Source organism: Aptenodytes patagonicus, chromosome 3 (assembly GCF_965638725.1).
Source record: "Aptenodytes patagonicus chromosome 3, bAptPat1.pri.cur, whole genome shotgun sequence".
Lineage (NCBI taxonomy): Eukaryota > Metazoa > Chordata > Aves > Sphenisciformes > Spheniscidae > Aptenodytes > Aptenodytes patagonicus.
Window position 1 is genome coordinate 120,444,875 of NC_134951.1, and position 19,099 is coordinate 120,463,973.

Consider the following 19,099-nt stretch of genomic DNA (forward strand, 5'->3'; position numbering starts at 1 on the left):
TTGTTAGAAAAAGCATATCTTCAGATGGCATTGGAGCCCAGCTGTGAGAAATCCCCTGAAACAGGACTGCTCCCTAACAAATCTGAATCCTATATGCAAGCAATCAAAAGACATTTATTTATATAAAGTTCTGTAAAAAAATAAATTTTAGAACAGCATTGTTTCATAGAGAAAAACATTTTCTACAGAGTTCCAACTGCAAGATTTTTATATTGTACCATCATTAAATAAGGTGGGACACCATGTGAATTTCATTGCACTAGAAGAAATGCAAAGCATCTTTTTAATATAAAGATATACAGAGCATTCTAGACAACTACAGCTGTGTTACAGCTATGTGTTCTTTTGGATTTGGTCCAAAGAAACCTGAGTCTGTTTCCAGAGAGAATGAAAAAACATTGCACAGACAGCTGATCACTTGTTTCTTGCTGAAGGACACTGAAAAGATCGCTCCCTGCAGCTCACTCTGAGTCTAGCTTCCCCGACTATCAATAGTGTCCTTTCTTGGACTCCGGTCTTAAGTATTCACCTCACAGTCGTCACGCTGCTTAGAAGAAAGTCGGTCTGTTGTCAGAGCCAAGTGGCTGCTCCCAGTGGATTATCACCTCTTCTGCTCCCAAATTTCAGCCATGTTTAGGTCTAAGTTCTTAAGGCCTTTCAGAGCTTGAAGGTTTCCAGTGTAAAAAGCTACATCTGAAGTAACCAGTCTGCAGTGAAACATACGAGAAGGTTAGCAGCTGAACAGATCACATCCACCTGGGGTATTCAGAAAAACAACCCGGGTTTGTTTATCAATTGGGCACACTATTACAACAATCCAGGTTCAAATACTACGCCTGAATTAGATGTTTTAAAATATCAGTTCAAAACTCAATGCTACGGCGGTGGTTTATTTTACAGGGGTGTCAGTACATGATTACTGCTAGGTGTAAAACGAGTTATAGGGAAGGGAGATCAAGTGACAAGTTCAGAAAACTCAGCAGGAATTGGGCATCTAAAACTTCTATTCTCTTGCTGTAATCCCAGGCTTACCTCGACTTAAACCCCCGATTCCGTTGCAATTTAGAATATTAATTATTGCAACATTAGCTTCTGTACTCTAGAAGGTTAATGTAAAAGTAACCGAACAGCAATATTGTTTGTAACAGTTCATACAGAGTTAAAATCCCTCATACATTGTTGAAACATACCAGGGGATGACAGACCCGTGGTGTTTCCAGTTAGAAAGCAGCAAAATGTAGGCACAAAAGTTGTATTTTATTTTCATAGTAAAAAGTTAACCAGGATTCACAGACCTGGATTTTTATCATTATTACAGAAACAGGCAGTTTAAAATAGGATGAGGATCAGAAAACTAGGTCAGTGAAGACTGCTGGAAGAGCAGCAAGTGAAATCCAGCGTTTGATGTTTCCCTTCCCAAAAGGCCCCGACGACTCAATCCCAGAGAGCTGCGTTCTAAAGTAAGTAACTGCTGCCATAAAAGAAACAAACTCTGGGCATTACTGTTTCCAGCTGCAGATGAGAGACCCTTCTGACAGTAAGGATGACTGTGCTGGGAAATACACCACCAGTATGTCACCAGGAACACCTGCCCCTCCTGTCAAAAAGGGATCCATTTACACCATCCGACTACAAGCATCAAACAAAAACCAAAAGAGCAGGATGAAGACAGCACACACACTGTTTAGGACTAGAAACCCAAGTGCGAAATGCTCCCGAACACACCCTGGGTGCTCTCATTTCACCTGGGGCTGCTGTGGCCTCACTCCTGTTCAGTAAGCTTGTTGGCTTACAAATGCCTTAGCAAGTACCAAAGGCAACTGGATGTTACCAAGCACAGAAAACCAGGCCAGATAAACTCTTTCACAGAGTACAAGGATGAATAAGCTTAAGCAGGACAAGTAAGAATAAATTGGACGGAAACAAAACTCTTCTCCATTCCAGCAACATTTGAAACATTTATAAACTTCCTTCTCTGGCTTCTTCAGCCCAAGACAATGCTTTCTTGCATGTGGGTAGGCCGACTGAATTTCGCCCCTACCACACTGCAAATAAACACCCCCAGGTCATTAAGAACCATTATAGAACCCACTGTTTCAGGGGACAATCTGACTTACAATAGGATTCAGCCTGCAAGAGACTGTACGCTTTCCCGGGAGGCGTGGGAAGCCAGGCACACCCTCTCAGGAGAGGTACCACTGACCCGTTTTGGTGATGGAGGGTTGGGCTGGGGCAGGAAAGGGGAAAAGCTCTGCGAGCATAATCTCTGTTTCAAATCTAGTTCTGCTGAAAAAACAGTTTCTCTACAGAAGCTGCCCATTGCACAGATGAAATCACTTTTTCCTATTTTTACTTTGCTAGCACCATGAGTCATCACCCATGTTTCAAAACTGCTTCAGGAATCATGCAATTCTTGCGAACTAAACTGTGGCTACTGCTGACACACAAAAGGAGAAAATGCAATCCATAAACTGAGGAAACCTACAGCAGGTTTCCAGTAGGACAATGCCCAGCTCCCAACCTATTACCAAGCTGGCTGCATTCCTAGTTACCTGTGGAAAGGCACAATTCATGTCCTTTACTGTAAGAAAGCTCCAAATAGGACATACTCAAACATGGAGCGTGGCTGCATTCTGCAATCACAACTTTCTTGCAGAAGACAAAGCCTGCTTATTTAAATTAAGCAGTAAAAAAAAAAAGCCCAAACATACCCATTTAGAGGTCCTCCATCATTGACTACATTTAGGTGGGCCAGCTGCCTCTTCAGGTGAAGTTTGTAGCTTGCGTTAATTCGTAAAAACAACATCTAGAAGAAACCACAGAACCAGAGTAAGGAACCATCCCCATGCTTGCATCACTGCCTACAGTGAGGAAATACATTGCAAACACCTTAAATCACTAACTTTCGGTTTTGTTTTTTGCAATTCATGTGACTTTCCCTTCTGCCAGTCCTTTGGCCTCTTAATCTTTCTGGCCATATACAGTTTATAACACACAGGACAGTACGCACCCTCACTTATTTGTTACGTGTTGCACTTAGAGGACACGTTCTTTGGAGCACGAATTTTTCTTCCCTGTTGTCTGAAGTATCTAGCAATTAAGGCTAAAAGATAACAAATCTCTTTCCTGTACTATAACCACTTAAAGTCTTTTTTCCAAGAGAAAGCGTGAAAAAGAGTTTGAAGGGACCATTTGATTTGGTGCAAAAGAGAAACTACAACTTAGTGCATTCAGTGACTGTATCAGTCCTTCCTGTCCTTAGATTTACAACTCTGCAGTAGCAAGAACTGCAGCAAAATACTGAAAAAGCACATCTGGTACAACGTGGCTGCATAATACATTTAGGGACCTTAAGAAGCCACTAAGTTTGAGCAGCGTTACAGAAGAATTCCCTAAAAGGGCTGTACTCGAGCCCCAAAGTGTTGCCATTTGTGTAGAATTTCAGCACTAATTCCTGAAGATCCACCTCTCTAGACATTAAAATGCAGCTCAAAATGCTGGAATCAGTTCTTTTTGCGTGTCTCATCGTTCTCCCTGCACATCCGAACACTTACTTCAGTTCAGACTGAGCTGTCTGCATGACTGCTGCCAACCTCTTTAATGTGTGGGTTTCACAAAGACTCAAAAAAGAATTTTTTTCCCCCTAGATAAAGCAGAAGTCTCTCTTGTTACCAAGTTCATGTGCATTTGCAAGGGAGGTGTTACATGAATCTCAAAAATAACATTCACCTGAGTTTGCTCCTCAGGAAGGAGATCATATATAGCTTCATGCATCTTTGCCATTTGCTTGCAGATATTCCTGAAGCATGCTGAAGGAACAGGAGCTTTCACTTCATACTGGAAATAAAACCAAAACCAGTTACTCCTTTCTGCCACCTTAAAACAGTTTATAGAGGAGGATTTCCAACAGCCATCTGAAGTCCTGCATTGCTAATGATGTCATGAATCAAGGCTCATTTAGCATATCACAAATTAAAACGGTTGCTCAGCATGATCTGATTCAGCCAAGGACTCACATCATACAATCAATCTTCATAAGCAAACAGTAACATTCAAACCAGTATGAGATCTGAGGATTTCCCAACTTCATCTATTCATCTTTGTTAGTTTGAATTGCTTCTCTTTGCTCATTACTTTTTGTTGGTTTCCACTACCCTACGAATTACAGAGGCAGAGAATAATCACTGTGCCAGCTACACAGATGTAGCTATGTGGCCTGCTAGCTGGCCCTCTCCTTCACATTTGTATGAGTCAATGACAGACAAGCAATTCCACCTCTGATGAATATGCCCCTCAGGTACTTCATGAGAGAAAACTTCTCTTGAGATCACACACATCCAAATTTCTGAAGAAACAAGGAAAGGAAAGCATAAACAAATGTAAGCTTCTGAAAACTCAATACTAGCCATAAAAAAAAACCAAACAAAAACCAAAAAGTAAAAACCCCCACAAAAACGTTGCAGAAATACCTTGGAAAACAAAGTAGGAAATATCGCTTCTCCCAGTGACTGAGATCAAGAAACAAGACACTGGAAACCACCAGATGGCAAGAGATTTGCTACAAAGGGAACAAAATTCTTACGTCCCCACCCTGGATAGGGAAGATCTGAATGCGATTTCAGAAGCACCTCAAAAAACTGTCCCAGGAACAGTGAAGCCAGCTCTTCAATTCCTGGTGGAGAGCCTGTGCTAGCACAGGCCTGGGTTAAACTGGTAGGTCACCTTCGGTAGGGTGATACTTCCTCATAGAGCCTTGCACAATTCAGTGGAAGAGCTGAATCGTTCTAGTTAAATTATTTACAAACACATGGGAGCACATGCGCTCTCTCATGCTAGCCTGAATTGTGAAAGGGAACAAAGTTTGCCTGAGTGTGAGAGAACAAAAGAAATGGGGAGTTTTGAGAAAGTCTTTATTGAAAAGCCAAAACGATGACCTAATTTTGACAGAAGTAGCAGAAAAATAGTGCTTACTGCTCCAGGAGCCCTGCTCTCTGCATGGGACAACTGCACAGCGTACAGGATTGTGCCTCAAGACATGAGAGTTAGGCAACAAATTATTTACAATTTACCAGTATGCTGCAAAGCCAGAGGGAACTGGCAAGCTGCAGCAATGGCTCCTGCATGACTACAGGCGAATCAAACTCTTCATCGTGACGGGGGAAAAGCAACAGCACCAGAGAGGAACATGAGCTCCAGCCCTGCAAGGTGCTGGCCATTTTTGTCTCTAGCTAAGGTCAACAGCGTGTAGTACCATGAGGGATCAGACAAAAATTTACTGCTCTTTTGTCCAAACGGTCATAAGACAGCAAGCTCCAAGAGCAGCTAACTCACACTGGATTTTTTCCATGAACATTTATCTCTTTTTAAAAGCCTACGCCTTTTTCACTTGTTAATTACAGCTGTCAGATACCCCTGTTCCTGTTTCATCTCCCTGCCAAAGTTAATAGACAGCTGCTGCGAACTGTCTGTGCTGTTGTGAAATGCCCTGCTGAGCACGCGGCCTCATCACGGTGGCACTGTGTGAAAGACAGCTCCTGTTCCACGGAGCTCCCAGAGGGAAGCAGAGCCTGGAAATGCAAAAGTAACTTGTTCACGTTACCCAAGTGCCAGGTCAATGTCCCTTCTACTGGACCAAACCGTTTGTCTCCTACAAAACAGGTTTCTAGACCATGCAATGTTTGTTTTTAAAGCATGCTGGACACACACCGCTATGGAGCTTGCTTGCTTACTCATTCAGATTTACACACTTTAAAGCAGGTGACCGCTTTATCCACAAGGCACTGAAATACTTGGGACTCTCACAAAAACATGTAACACAAAGAACATACTGACATGGTTGCACTGACATGCCCATTTGCATATTTCCTGTTTTTATGTTCTTCACACCCTTCAGTGCCAAGATTTCATTATTTCAGGAACAAGATGAGCCAAATTATGGGGTATGTTAGGAACGGAGGCAAATCAACACATGGTCTCCTTTCCTCCTGTACTCTGTGGGTTGCATTCATGTGAACCAGGCACTCTCACTCAAGTCTTTAAGAGCTCTAAAGGACAGGAATATTCTCAGTTTATATCTCATGCCAGCTCACAAGAGGAGAATGGGCTGTAAATATGGAAGGACAGTAAGGGATGGATACTTACTAACTACCATCAAGAACAAACTGTGTTACTGGTTTGTTGTGGGCTAACTTGTTTAGCATCAATAATCTAAATCCTTGCATTTATCTTTTATTTTCAAGAGATAAGAGGTAAAGTGACCAAAAAGCTATGTTACTTCACAGAACAGGTATTTTTATGTGGGACAAAAAAACAAAAAAGCAGCAGACCACTATTTGGATGTTTAGAAAAGGGCATAAACATGTTTTAAAAAGTGTAAACACAACAGGGGGTGGGGAATCCTAATTTAAATGCTTTGGGGTTTTTCCCCCCCCTAAGTTTAGGTAACACTATTTATCAGCCCAGAGAAACAGATGATAAGAAAAAGCACAACATAAAACAAACAATAAAACAACAGAAACAGCAAGGAAGACAGAAATGCTGCCTGTTACGGCCACCTCACTGCAGCCCCCATCAGCCTGTCCCCAACCTGTGCTCACCAGGGAGATTCTGTGCTTCTCGTGAGCTCCTACAAGGAAGAGGTTGGCCCAGGCCAATCCATCAAATCGGTCAGTAAAGAATTAATTTTTTTCTCTCATGAAACAGCTGCTTTTATTTTTTTTTCTCTCTGTTTTTTAAGAGCATAAGATCCAAAGCAAAACACTAAGCTTTAAAAGCTCATGTACTTTATCCATCAGATCTGTGGGCCCAGCAGGCCACACCTTGGGGCAGTCTCTCTCAGTGTATTCCGCCTCAAGATGAGCCAGAGTGAGTGGATCCAGGCCAGGACCAACCTGTTCCACTGACGGGTGTTCAAAAACCAAAAAAACATTACGAGCACTTCGTGGGACAGCTATTACTGTTGCTACACAGCAGAAACTGCTAAGCGCAGACCTCGAGCCCCCAGCCCTACAGCCCAATAGAAGAGCTGGTCCTTCCCCTCCAAAAACTCTTCCTCCTCAGCAGTTTTTTGCTGTTTCCTCAGCTGCAGGAAATTACAGCTCCCCACTTCCAAAGAGGCACCGTCGGGAAGAGCAGGAAATGGGAACTGTCTCAGCCTGACTGCAGACAAGAGCTGTCAGTGGATAAAACTGCTGAGGGTAGGAGAACACTTCAGTTTCTAAACACCAGAGCATCTGCGCCAGCCAAAGCATTTCTGTTACTGCTGAAGGAGTAAACGAACAATTTTTTTTTGTGGGGGTGAAGGCGAACGACACCCAGGTAGCAAATGTTAAGACAAAACACATTCACAAGTACAGCACAGAGCTTTGTGTTTATACAGTTTAAAGAAGTTCAAACAATTCCTCATTAGGAAAGTTTAAGACTCCATTTGAAACATCTAGACTGTATACAATGAGGCCTCCAATTGCAATTTAGAGAGTGTATAATTATTATTTCCATAAACCATTACCTTGGATAACAGTTTGTCAAATAAGCTATCCATTATGGCAACGAGCTTTGCTGAAATTTCAGCTATGTGGTCGTGATAATCCTGTAATGGAAGAAAGCAGGTTTTATTTACTATCTAATGGCATTCATATTCTTCAGAGCACAGTTGAAAAGCAGAACTTTGCGTTTAATTAGGAAATGCCAAAAGAATTACCTTCATAATGTGGTCAAAATGCCTGAGCATGCTAAACTGCTTCGGCTGCAGTCGAGCTTCAAAATGAGCCCTGATAATAGGAATGTAGTGTACGATTAGCTGTAGGCAACGTGAAGAAAGGGCTGTAAATCCAGAAGTGAGAAAGGGAAAGAAAAAGAACTTCATTATTACACAGGAAGAGTCATTTTGTGTAGACTGTATCTCCTTTAACATAAATAGCAGATCTGACACAATTTAGCATCCTTTTTTTTAATTTTAAAAAAAAAAAAAAAAAGGTAAACATTTGTTTCCACTAGGAAACCCCACCCAGTGAAGACGCCAGACTAGTACCTGGCTATTCACACCCAGCTTCTGTAAGATACGGGATAAGGGACTAATTTTACAAGAGGCTTTAAGTGCCTACTTGACATTTTGAGCCCTGAGCACATGCAGACATCAGAGAGATCTCAAAAGACCTGACTCATCAGCTACCTAACCTCAGCAGCCACATTCTCAAGGCATCAATATTTCTTCTGCCCCGCCAGTACTGTGCTGCCCAGAGCCTGCTCCTGCCTGTGGTGCAGCTCAGGGCCTGAGCTGGCAGCGGAACACACAGTGGTGCCAGAGTGGTCACTACACTGGCCAAGCCTTCTGGAGCAAAGACCTGACCCAGCTTTTCTCTGCTCACTTGTGTCTGCTCCAACGTTATGGCCCATGGCCCCTTGGGGGAAGCCTCTCAACCCATCCTCCTCAAGTTATTCCCTTTTAAAAAGGGAAATGCAGACTGGTAATCAGGACACCCTGAAACATGGGAACTGCAAGTTCAAACACCTGCTTCAACCCATCAACCAAAGGCTCTTAATTTCAGGAGAGAGTTTAAAACCGGGGGTCTCGAATAGTGTGTCAGACTTTTTTGTAGCATGGAATTGGGCACCTAGATCTCCCCAGCTTTTCAGAGCAGCTAAAGTAGTCCAGACGGGTAACTTGGGTCTGGCAATTCAGCTAAATAGCTGCACACTGAAAATGAGAAACTCTGAAGCCCAAATCATGGTTTGGATTTCAGCACACAGACACTGAGCCCTAAGTTACCTGACTGTGCCAGGACACTCAGCCACGTAAAGACTAACTATTCAATTCAGAGCCACTCACAGAAATCCTTTTGCGCATTACTGACATGCAGTTGTAACCCGTAGGAGCTGTATGTGGACACAGCATTACAGAATACAGCACCACGGGGCAGATGGGACAGCACAGCTCAGTGAGATGCACGGGGAGACGGGGGTTTGGCTGCATTCCTCTACCTATGTACCTCCAATCTCAAGATCTGAACACGAAGCAGCTCCCAAGCATGCCAAAGTCACTGCTGAAAAAGTAACTACACCTTCCCGCAGTCCTTGCTAGCCTGTGTATTTGTTCCTGTATTTCCTTCATGTAACACAGTGAAGCTTTACATTTAAAGTAATCCAGCAGACAGCAAAGGAATTTGATGGATTTCAGTGCACCCCTTAATCAGACAATTCACTAGCTTTTATACATGTTTTACCCCCTAACCAGCAAGGTCTTATCACCCTCTGTATTCCATGCACGGCGCCACACCACAAATGTAGCTTATCATAAATGTTTAGGGGTTTTTTGTTTGTTTGTTTTTTACCAGGCAGGAGAACAAGCTTTGACATTTTAAATATAGAAATCCATACCTAGGTTTTTTGTAGTGATTGTTTTCAAACCAACAACTTGTAATGCACCAGCTCCAAGCACTAGTTGGCAACTTCTAGAATTGAAATACTGTGAGAAAGAAAAAGATAGTGAAAGTGCATGCTGACTCTTTCACAACTACACATAACCACAGTTTAGAAATACCATCAATAGAATTTTGCAAGATGAAATAGACTATTATGAAGGCCAGTACCAGAGTTTCACATATTCTTTACTACAGAGGAGTCCACGACTGTTAACTAGTAAGACAAAAGGAACTTTTTCACCACTCTCAGTAGTCACTGGCCCGTAGTGGTTTTTTTGACTCAGCTTATGCTAAAGCACTCAAGGCAGGGTTTCAGCAAAGGGAAGTAGAAATACTGCTATTAAAAACACAGTTAGCTACTCAGTGATTTCAATTCAGGGACTAATTTCTGCTTCTCTATGAGACCTTTGGGTGAGGCTTCTCTCGGTGTGAAAGAAAAGCAGCAAGTCAGACTTGCTGCAGACTAGCAATGTTCAGCCTTACTTTGAAAGCCGTACACAAGAATGGCTTTGTACTAGAATTCTTTAAAACGTACTTCTCAAACAAGGACCTTGGATGGAGTGAAGGATAAGGATCTCACTAGTTTTGCTAAGTACAGTAGACAAGTGTAATATCAAAAGAACAAGTTTCTGCTCTGGCTCTAGACCTTCCCCACTGCTGATGTTAAAGAAAACTTGAAAGCACTGAAACTCACTGCTGCTGAGGTGGCTGCATCTGTAACACTATAAGAAATTAACACATATAAGAAATATAACACATTAAGAAATGATGCACAGAAGATGTTAAGCCATGTCAAAAAACAGTTCTGTAAGAATTCCAGGTACAGTGGATGACTCATGACTTGATCTTCCTAACTTAGTTCCAGAAGAAAAGAAGTTATCATTAAATGTACACAGGCCAGCAAGGTCTCTGGACAGTAAGACTGTTAGCATATTCTGTCTTATTTTGGAATCCTGCTCCACCACCCAGCTTGAGACACCAGATATTCTAGACTGGCTTGGGTGATGCAGTAGAGCTGGAGGAGCCATTGCTGCTGTCCCCAGTTCCTGCTCTGAATGGAGAGCAGAAGTCTCAGGGCTCATGTTTGAACAGAACTGTCCTGTTGACACTGGGGTGGAAATTGGGAGGCAAAACCTACAGAGAGCTGACCCTTTCTCTTACACCTGAAGAAAGATTCACAAGAAATTGTGACAAGGTTGCCCTGCAGCTTGTGTCTGCAACACAGAGGATTTCCCTCACATACAGCTCCTTTATTGGGGAGCCACAATCCTGCTTCACAGGTCCAGCTTAATGATATTGCAAGAACAAACCTAAAATTTCAACCCTCCTTGAGTAAAAACAAGAAACAATTTTTCTGGCTATTGCCTGGAGTCAGTCACAAAACTCAGGACCACAGAGGATACACCGTGAACCCCACACCCCCACTCTGGGCTGCCAGAGTGGTGTGTCCGGGGCCAGAAAAGCAACCCAGACCTAGTGCCACAACTGAACCTGAGGCTAAATGTGGCCCCTGACCTGAGAGAGGCATAATCTACTCTGATATCAGACAGAATTCAGGGCCTGAAACTGTCTGACATTCACTTCATCTCCTCCTCCTGCTCCTGAAAAGCAAGACCTTTTCTTATGCCTCCTGGTGGACTTTAAAAGTAGATCCACTGAGTCAAGGACAGATATATCCTACACAGCCTAAGCTCCTCTGAGGTATTTAGCTCAGGTTAGCGCCAACTCATCGACTGCATGGCAGACCATTAAAAACATGCTCTATAAAGGATGACAGACACTCGTACTCTCTCTCTGCCTTTCGTGGATATTACTCAGTTACCGGATGGCCTGTTGCAGACAAAGCAGCGAGAAAACAGCGTGCCTGAAACACCAAAAGAGCAATACCCCCTCCTTGTGACTGCTTGGAGGAAAGCATTTCTGCGTTCCGGCACCGTGGCTGCAACCCTTCTCTTGTCTGCACCAACTAAACAACTCCAGTAATTATGATCGTGTTTTTGTCCATGCACAGGTGTCATTTCACTCTGGTTGCAGCCACAGTTCAAAACGGCCTGGAATTTCATTACCTGGGAACACTTTGCAGTTTCCATCACAATAAAGACTAGCTCTTGCTACCTTCAAAGCTTGCTAGCTCTGACAGTTGTCAAACAAAAAGCATAGTGACCTGCAAGGACTCCTTGAGTGGCTCTTACTTTGTTCGAAGTGTAATAAATGAGCTTTTGTTTTTGCTAGCTGTTCTTGTCATCTCTCCAATTGATGGCACCTTGCTGCCAGATAGGAAATACAATAATTAAACTGCACATGATGTTTGAATACCAAGGAATAAAACACAAATGACAGAGCCAGAACAAGATATGGTAGGGAGAGAGGAGTAACACAGAGATGCAAATTTGGCCAAGTTTGAGGCATCTGCTGCTATTCTGCCTGCCTGCGAAAAGGTACTGCAAGGTTTGAGTGAAGCAGCAGCTAGGGAACAAGAGGCGAAGAGGGGCATCCCCAGTCCCAGACCGACTGATTTGCCTTGGACAGTGCTTTCAAAGGGGAAGGTTTGTGGATGAATCTGAATGATGTCTGCAGGGAGGAATGTTCCTGCATCTGGTTATTCAGATAAGAACTGCCAACAGGAAGATCATTTAAAGGCCCATCTCCTAGGGTGTGTTTCCCCTCCCCCATCCCCCCACCTTATGTAAAATATACTTTTGGAGAGTAGAATCTGTTTATCTTTTATCGATTATGCTTACGTTCAGAACTCTAATATCTGACATAACCTTTGTGGCCAAAGACACAAGTGAAAACCTTGAAATAAATTGACTGCTAGGCTTTGGAGCCTATATATATATATATTTATATATATATTTTTATATATATCACAGTTTTAAGGTGCATTTATGTGCTCCTTTTATTATTGTATACTTATATTACCTTGTATTATCTGTGCTTTACCAGCTTTCCTCTTCTCTAGTGAGAAAAAACAAAAGGTCCTGGTCTTTCATCATTACATTTTACAACAGAAGCTTCATCCCATACTATTTTTCACGCTTCTACTGACTATACCTCTACTGACTTGTAAAAACCAAGGGAGTCGTTTCCTTCCTGAATATAGATATATCTCTGTGGCATCTGGGATCAAATTGCTTTTTCTTCAGCAGCATTAATCCTACACCCAGCCTGAAGGACAGGCAGCCATGACAAACACTACTAGACGGGATTTTCAATATTCCAGGTGAACAAGAGGCAAGACAGCCTTCCCAAAGTTAATTCACACAACAAATTGCATCTTTAATGCCCTTAGCTTAAAAGGCTACCTTATGGCACAGTAACAAATGCAATCATTTCTAGACAATTTATATCATTTATATTAAATCATAAAAGCACGTGAAGCATTACGGAGAGTAAGACACGTTCTCCGCCCTGAATGCCCCTGATTAGCACAGATGGTACATTTGGAGTCATACCTTCAGTAAATCAGACAGGCGGGTAAGCATATCAGTGGTGATGGAAGGAATGTTATCCACACACTGGCAGTACTCAAGGATTATTCTTATTAACAGCAATACTGTCCTACAAGAGAGGAAACAGCCAAATATGTCATCTCAGTGCACAGAAGATGTTGAAAAACCAAACACAGCCAGTCACGTTGATAGAAAGCTACCTAATGCTAGAGATTATAGCATTAAATAAAGCCACTAACTGATCTGAAGAAGTAGTAAAACATAAAAGAAGATATACATAAAGATAGTTATAAAGAATACCCATTCCACAGGGTGGCGCGTGGAAAAAGTACTTAACATATATGAGAGAAAATCTCTAAGGTTCATTGGTATAACTTTTTAATCTCCAAAAAAGCTACTGTGGAACTAGAAGTCTCCATGTAGATGTTGGCAGGGGACAAAAAATCCAAAGCTCCTTTCTTATACTACTGTGTAATTCTGGCCAACTTTGAGCAAGTATAAAAATCCACAGAATGTAGACAACAACCACCATTGACAAGGATGTAATGAATGCTAAGGAGTCACAAACAGAGAAGGCAGCTGTGAAGAAACAGCACCAAATATTCAAATAGGCTCAACACCTGTAATTTCCCCTGAGTTCAGAAGGCACTGGAGAACTTGGGAGCTACTGGATGGAATTAAGAAAGCTCCACAAAGAGCAGGTACGCTCCTTTGAATTCAAATACACAGAAGGCAGGAAAACTAAGGCAAGCTCAAATGTTCAGAATATATATTCTAACATTTCAAGAAGTTAAATCTCTTTCTTCCTTTAGGCAGTAGAGTGCAGAAAGATGATGAATAATCAACTGAAAATAAACACCTGGAGAATTTTTGGGGAACATTTAGGCTTCTTTTCATGAATGCATTTTATTTGATTAACTACAATGAAACTGTATATAGAAGCGTGTAGAACTGAAACTAATATTTGCACCAACGTGAAGCTGACAATTGCTTCACAGAGCTAAATATAACAAGTTTCAAATGAGCAGAGATGGATTATCAAACACATCATCTATTAAGTAAATTTTATCCTTTAAAGCATGTTCAAATGCTCCTACTTGACCTGAAATGCTCTTTTGCAGTGATATCAGTTGGCTGGCACAGAAGTTCTGAGCCATCAGCTTCTGTTTCTAATTGAACAATGATGCATCATGAAGCAACTCATAAAACGACAGCTGGTTAAAGACATGTAAATCAGAACTTTTAAGTTTGGGGTAAACCGATATTAGGACTCTGGGAAGTGAGATCTTCCAGGTTTTACTCCCTCCCCAAAAACACTCTCATGCATATTTAATGCTTAAGCCTCACAGTCTCTGGAAACACAGCATGCTTTTAAATGAAAGAAGTATGTGAGTATCATATATTTTAAAATGTCTTTGATATAACGAGCTTTAAGAAACTACTTTCCAATCCAAAGCAATCAGGATACCAAGAAATAGCGTATGCAGCTTCTGAGATAGCCCTTATCTTATTTCTTATTCTGAATAAGATAAGCAATCATTCAGTAATGGGGACTCATGTATTTTGGGGTTGTTTAGCCTGGAGAACGGAAGGCTCCAGGGAGACCTTATTGCGGCCTATCAGTACTTAAAGGGGGCTTATAAAAAAGATGGGGACAGACTTTTTAGCAGGGCCTGTTACGACAGGACAAGGGGGAATGGCTTTAAACTAAAAGGGGGTAGACTGAGACTAGATATAAGGAAGAAATTTTTTACGCTGAGGGTGGTGAAACACTGGAACAGGTTGCCCTGAGAGGTGGTGGATGCCCCATCCCTGGAAACGTTCAAGGTCAGGCTGGACGGGGCTCTGAGCAACCTGATCTAGTTGAAGATGTCCCTGCCCACAGCAGGGGGGTTGGACTAGATGACCTTTAAAGATCCCTTCCAACCCAAACTATTCTATGATTTTGCCAGAGATATATTGCAAGAAATAACAAGTGTGCTATCAAGACAAACCTGTATTTTCATGACTGTGTGTTTTCATGAAATAATTGGAAAAAAACATATTCAAATTAAACCATAAATTTCAGCCTAGTCATTCAGAGAAGAAACAGCATTTTAATGTACAGAAGAGCTTGCAATGTTTTATAACTGTTTGGGAACTAAAGAGAAACTAGTCTGTGGAAGGAGAGATGTTTTTTTATTTAAATAAGATTGCTAAAGCTGTTAGTATTCATCACAGTTCTACTCAAAAGTTCTCGCCAACTAACCCACTGCTAAGAGAAAAGAGTACATCTTACCCAACTGTTGCATATTTTTGTCCTTCAACAATAAGGAATTCAGTTGGCTTTCTTTCTTCAGTAGCTAGACATTTTAGCAAGAAAAGAAAAGGGATGAATTGAACTAAAAACAAGTACAAAAATGCTAGTTTCTAAAAAAATTGGTGCTCACTTGCTAAGGCTTGGAAAAAAAAAAACCACAATCAATCTTTGGAGCACTGCTCTCTTTTACAATATTTATTATATAGTTGGTCACCCATCATAATTATTATGACCCATAAAGTTACTTTATTATCTGCTAGGATTTTAGATCAAAAATCCCCCAAAGTCCCACAGTCACTATGTGATTAGAAACTTCAAACACAACAGGTTACAAATAGAAGAAGAAAAGCAGAAAAAGTCACTAGGTTTTCTACTATACATTCTCAAATGATTTGCCATGTATATTAATATTTTAGCTTCAAACCACTTCTTCCTCAGGCTTCATAGGAGAAGCTCTTACTGATACAGTTTTTTCATGCTAAATTTCATGCCACCAGTTTCCTATCTTCTTGAAGGAAGCTGCAAGAGCTTATTTTAAGAGCAATAGTCAATGAGCACATTTTGGTGTCTTGTTCCATAACTGGAGTGATTATTGCCTAATACACTCTCTGTATCTGCTATATTCTTTTTGGGGGGTCGGGGTTTCTCCACCATGACATTATTGTATTTTCTTCCTTCTCATCTATTGCCATTTTCCTTCCCCTCTATGTATGTTTTCTTCCTCTTCTAGCTGTTTACACACATTCATCACTGCAACATCGGATGAGTATCCCCACAAGGTAAGAACGCATTATGCGTTCCCATTTTGCACACGGGGAAATGGGGCACAAGGAGAAAACAAGACTTGTCTGAGGTCAAATGAGGTTTCTCTTGCAAGGTAAATAATTGAATGTACATGAGTTTTCACTTCCATGAGCAGCCACATAGCATGCTGCCTTTCATTTGAACAACCAGCAGATGAAGTAGTGGGAAGGAGCAAGCTCTGTTTAACACAAGGGGGGCTGAGCACACACACATGATCCTCATTCCCTTGCAACACTTCAGTGGTATGTTCTGGGGAAAGACTGAATTTGTGCAAAGACTGTAAGCCTCTACACTGGGAATACTTGTATAAAAAAGTAGCTCCCTCCCTATGCTAACACTTAAATGGGTTTTCAAAAAATAAGTAAATAACCTTTTAAGGTCAGCACAAGAAGTTTCAACAGCAGTAACAGGGAAAAGAAAAAAAAAAAAGGTATCAACTTCCTTCTGATCCCCCCTGAAGACAGCGAGCAAACACAGATCAAGAGTGACATCGGAATATGTCCATCAACATTCAGTAGCAGATTTGCTGATAATAAATTCAGCTAACAGTAGGACTGCAAGATACACACCTGCTGGTTTTTTTTCAGGGAGAGAAATTCTGCCATCTGACACAGAATCAACAAGGTCCTGAAACTCGGCAGGAACTTCAGCTTGCTTCCAGCGCTCATTGTCCAAAAGTAGGCTAGTTATAAACACAAAAGAGAGGAGGCTGAGGAAATGAAGTGCCTTGTCTTGATGCTTTTCCTACCTGCAATGCCATGGAATCAAAACTACAGTAATTTTAAAAAAGCCAGTGGCCCAAAATGTTATGTTATTCATCTTCATTAGAAAGAGGTGCCCAACAATTGGCAGAAGCAAAACAGAAAAACACCATGTTGGCCTAGAGATCTCACAATTTGTTCATTCAATCTATCATAGAGGACAAAAGACTACACTAGGCAATAAAGATCCTTATGAGATCACTGCCACTGAAGTAATGTGTAAATACTGGAATTTTAAGAGCTTTTGATGAACGAGAGCAAAAAGACTTGAGGTATGTTACTAGGAAGGCTGTTCCCCAAGTGGTTTGGTTTTTTTTCAATCGTTGTTTTTGTTGGAGGTTTTTGGGGTTGGGTTTTTTTGTTTGTTTGGGTTTGGTGGTTTTTTGTTTGTTTTTTTTTTTTTTTTTAAAAAACAGTTGGAAGCGAATTATCCTGAAGTTACTTAACCCCTGAGAGAGAGCAATCCTGCCCTTCAATGTCACTCTTGAGTACTTCCTGTAGCTATTACTGTCCTTATGTAGGTAACTGTAGAACAATCCAGTTTGAAGAAATTAAGTTATGAAAACGGTAGAAGTCGAAACCAATTGAAAATAATTGGCGTTTAATACAGTTTTTTCACCCCCTGCTCTTAAGTACAACTGGCTTACTAGTGTTCTAGGCAACAAAAGATCGTGTTTGCCTGGCATATGATTGATAAAATTACTCACGTAAGAACACAAAGATCTTCTACCCAGAGATACCTTAGTTTCGTCTTCCTCTCCTCGTGGAATCTATTCACAAATCTATTGGCTTGACTCTGAAGTGCTCCTCGCAAGGACATACTTTTCCTGCCGCAGATCTGCTCAGTATCTAAGATAAAGCCTTCCATCAAGCGAGAAAGAGCAACAAACTCATTGGAATTCAGCTTCTCCAGGAAGCCATCCTATATGCAAAGAAAACCATCGTAAGGAGACATAACACCACAAAAATTCAGAGATATATAGAAATAACTAGTCAGCATGTCTGAGGGCTACTAGTATTTTAAGAGGCACATTACTTAACCCTACATGGGACAGAGAAGGCAGACTGCAGTGCAAGCAGCTACCCTGTCATAGATATGCATTCTCTGCATGGAGCTTCAAAGACAGCTAGTCAGAATATTAAAAAGGAAAAAAAATAAAAGTAGCAGAAACCCACATTGCCTTACAATGACATGATATGTTAATGCTTGTGTGCTCTGGGCATTAACATCAAGTGCCTGTGGCAGCAGCAACAGTTACTTAATTTCAACTGAGAATGCCATTTCAGAACTCTCCCTCATTAAACCAGTAACTTGAGAGTAAATTCTCATTAAGGATGAGACACCAACAGCAGTCTGACCCAAGCTCCTTACCTTTGCTCTTGCCATGAGGAACTTGACTGAACGATCATGGCAGATATCAGAGGCATTATAAAGTAACTCTTGAATATTATTTGCCAGCCTGACCAGTTCCAGGTCAGTCAGCTTCATGTCATCACTGATCCTACAAATGACAGAACCAGTTGAGCTGTTGAGCATCAATTTATAAAAAAAAAAAAAATTCTGTATTTCTGCTCACAGGTTGAAGGAGGAAAGAGCCTTGCAGCAACTGCCAAATGCAGACAGTCAGTTAATCACCAAAGTCACTTTGTACAGATGGGATCTTCTAAGCTGCTGTCAATGTCATGTCAGTCCCTGTAACAAGGAAATGCACAACTGCACATCCTTATATTTTGTTTTAAATCCACATTCTAATTGCTATTAATGGTCTAGAAGAAAACATGATATAGTCATTACTAATACAATAATTATTAACATTTACTGAGCTAAAATTTACCCAGCTCCTGTAACACTTCAGCACCACAAGAATGACAAGGAAAACACAGCATTTTTCTTCCAGTGCAAGTGTAAAGCCTAAAAGTACTCTGCACTCCCCACCACCTTCATCTATAGGCTGTCATTCTATTAGCTCTTTAGACTTCAGGCTCCTAAGTTGGTGCTTTTTAAAAAACCTTCTGTGATTCGTCTACTGTTTTGAGGCTAGCCCGTAGCACAGCTCTGCCATTCATGTAATTAGTTAAGATAATAATCTTTCGGTCCAGTGTGGCTGCTCGAGGGACTGACAGTATGAGAAGATGCTAGAGAGCAGCAACTGGGCTAACATTGTTGCAACTGTGTAATTTTATCAGTCTGCTCCAAACACAGAGCAGAGGTGCAAAGAAAACCAGAAGAGGGATGAAGCAAGTTCATTTTAGAACAAAGTTATGCAACCAGCCTCAGAAGCAGCTTTATTGCTCAAGAGCTCTAGCTGGGTGGTATATTTTTAGCAAACTTGGCAAAGTGCTCCAGACCAGTTTAAATCCGAC

At 41.3% G+C, this 19,099-nt stretch overlaps 1 protein-coding gene across 1 annotated transcript in view; it reads right to left on the bottom strand.

Annotated features, from left to right (window-relative positions):
* Positions 1-245: 245 nt before the first annotated feature.
* The window catches only part of VPS54 (VPS54 subunit of GARP complex), a 52,231-nt gene continuing 33,377 nt past the window's right edge, over positions 246-19,099 (bottom strand). The window contains exons 14-24 of the mRNA XM_076334991.1: positions 18,108-18,237; positions 17,476-17,657; positions 16,544-16,656; positions 15,150-15,213; positions 12,875-12,980; positions 9,376-9,463; positions 7,700-7,821; positions 7,508-7,588; positions 3,730-3,837; positions 2,712-2,806; positions 246-707 (exon numbers count right to left, since the gene is read on the bottom strand). Of these exons, the coding sequence (XP_076191106.1) occupies positions 602-707; positions 2,712-2,806; positions 3,730-3,837; positions 7,508-7,588; positions 7,700-7,821; positions 9,376-9,463; positions 12,875-12,980; positions 15,150-15,213; positions 16,544-16,656; positions 17,476-17,657; positions 18,108-18,237 (1,195 nt within the window). The 3' untranslated portion in view covers positions 246-601. The remainder of the gene's footprint in view (positions 708-2,711; positions 2,807-3,729; positions 3,838-7,507; positions 7,589-7,699; positions 7,822-9,375; positions 9,464-12,874; positions 12,981-15,149; positions 15,214-16,543; positions 16,657-17,475; positions 17,658-18,107; positions 18,238-19,099) is intronic.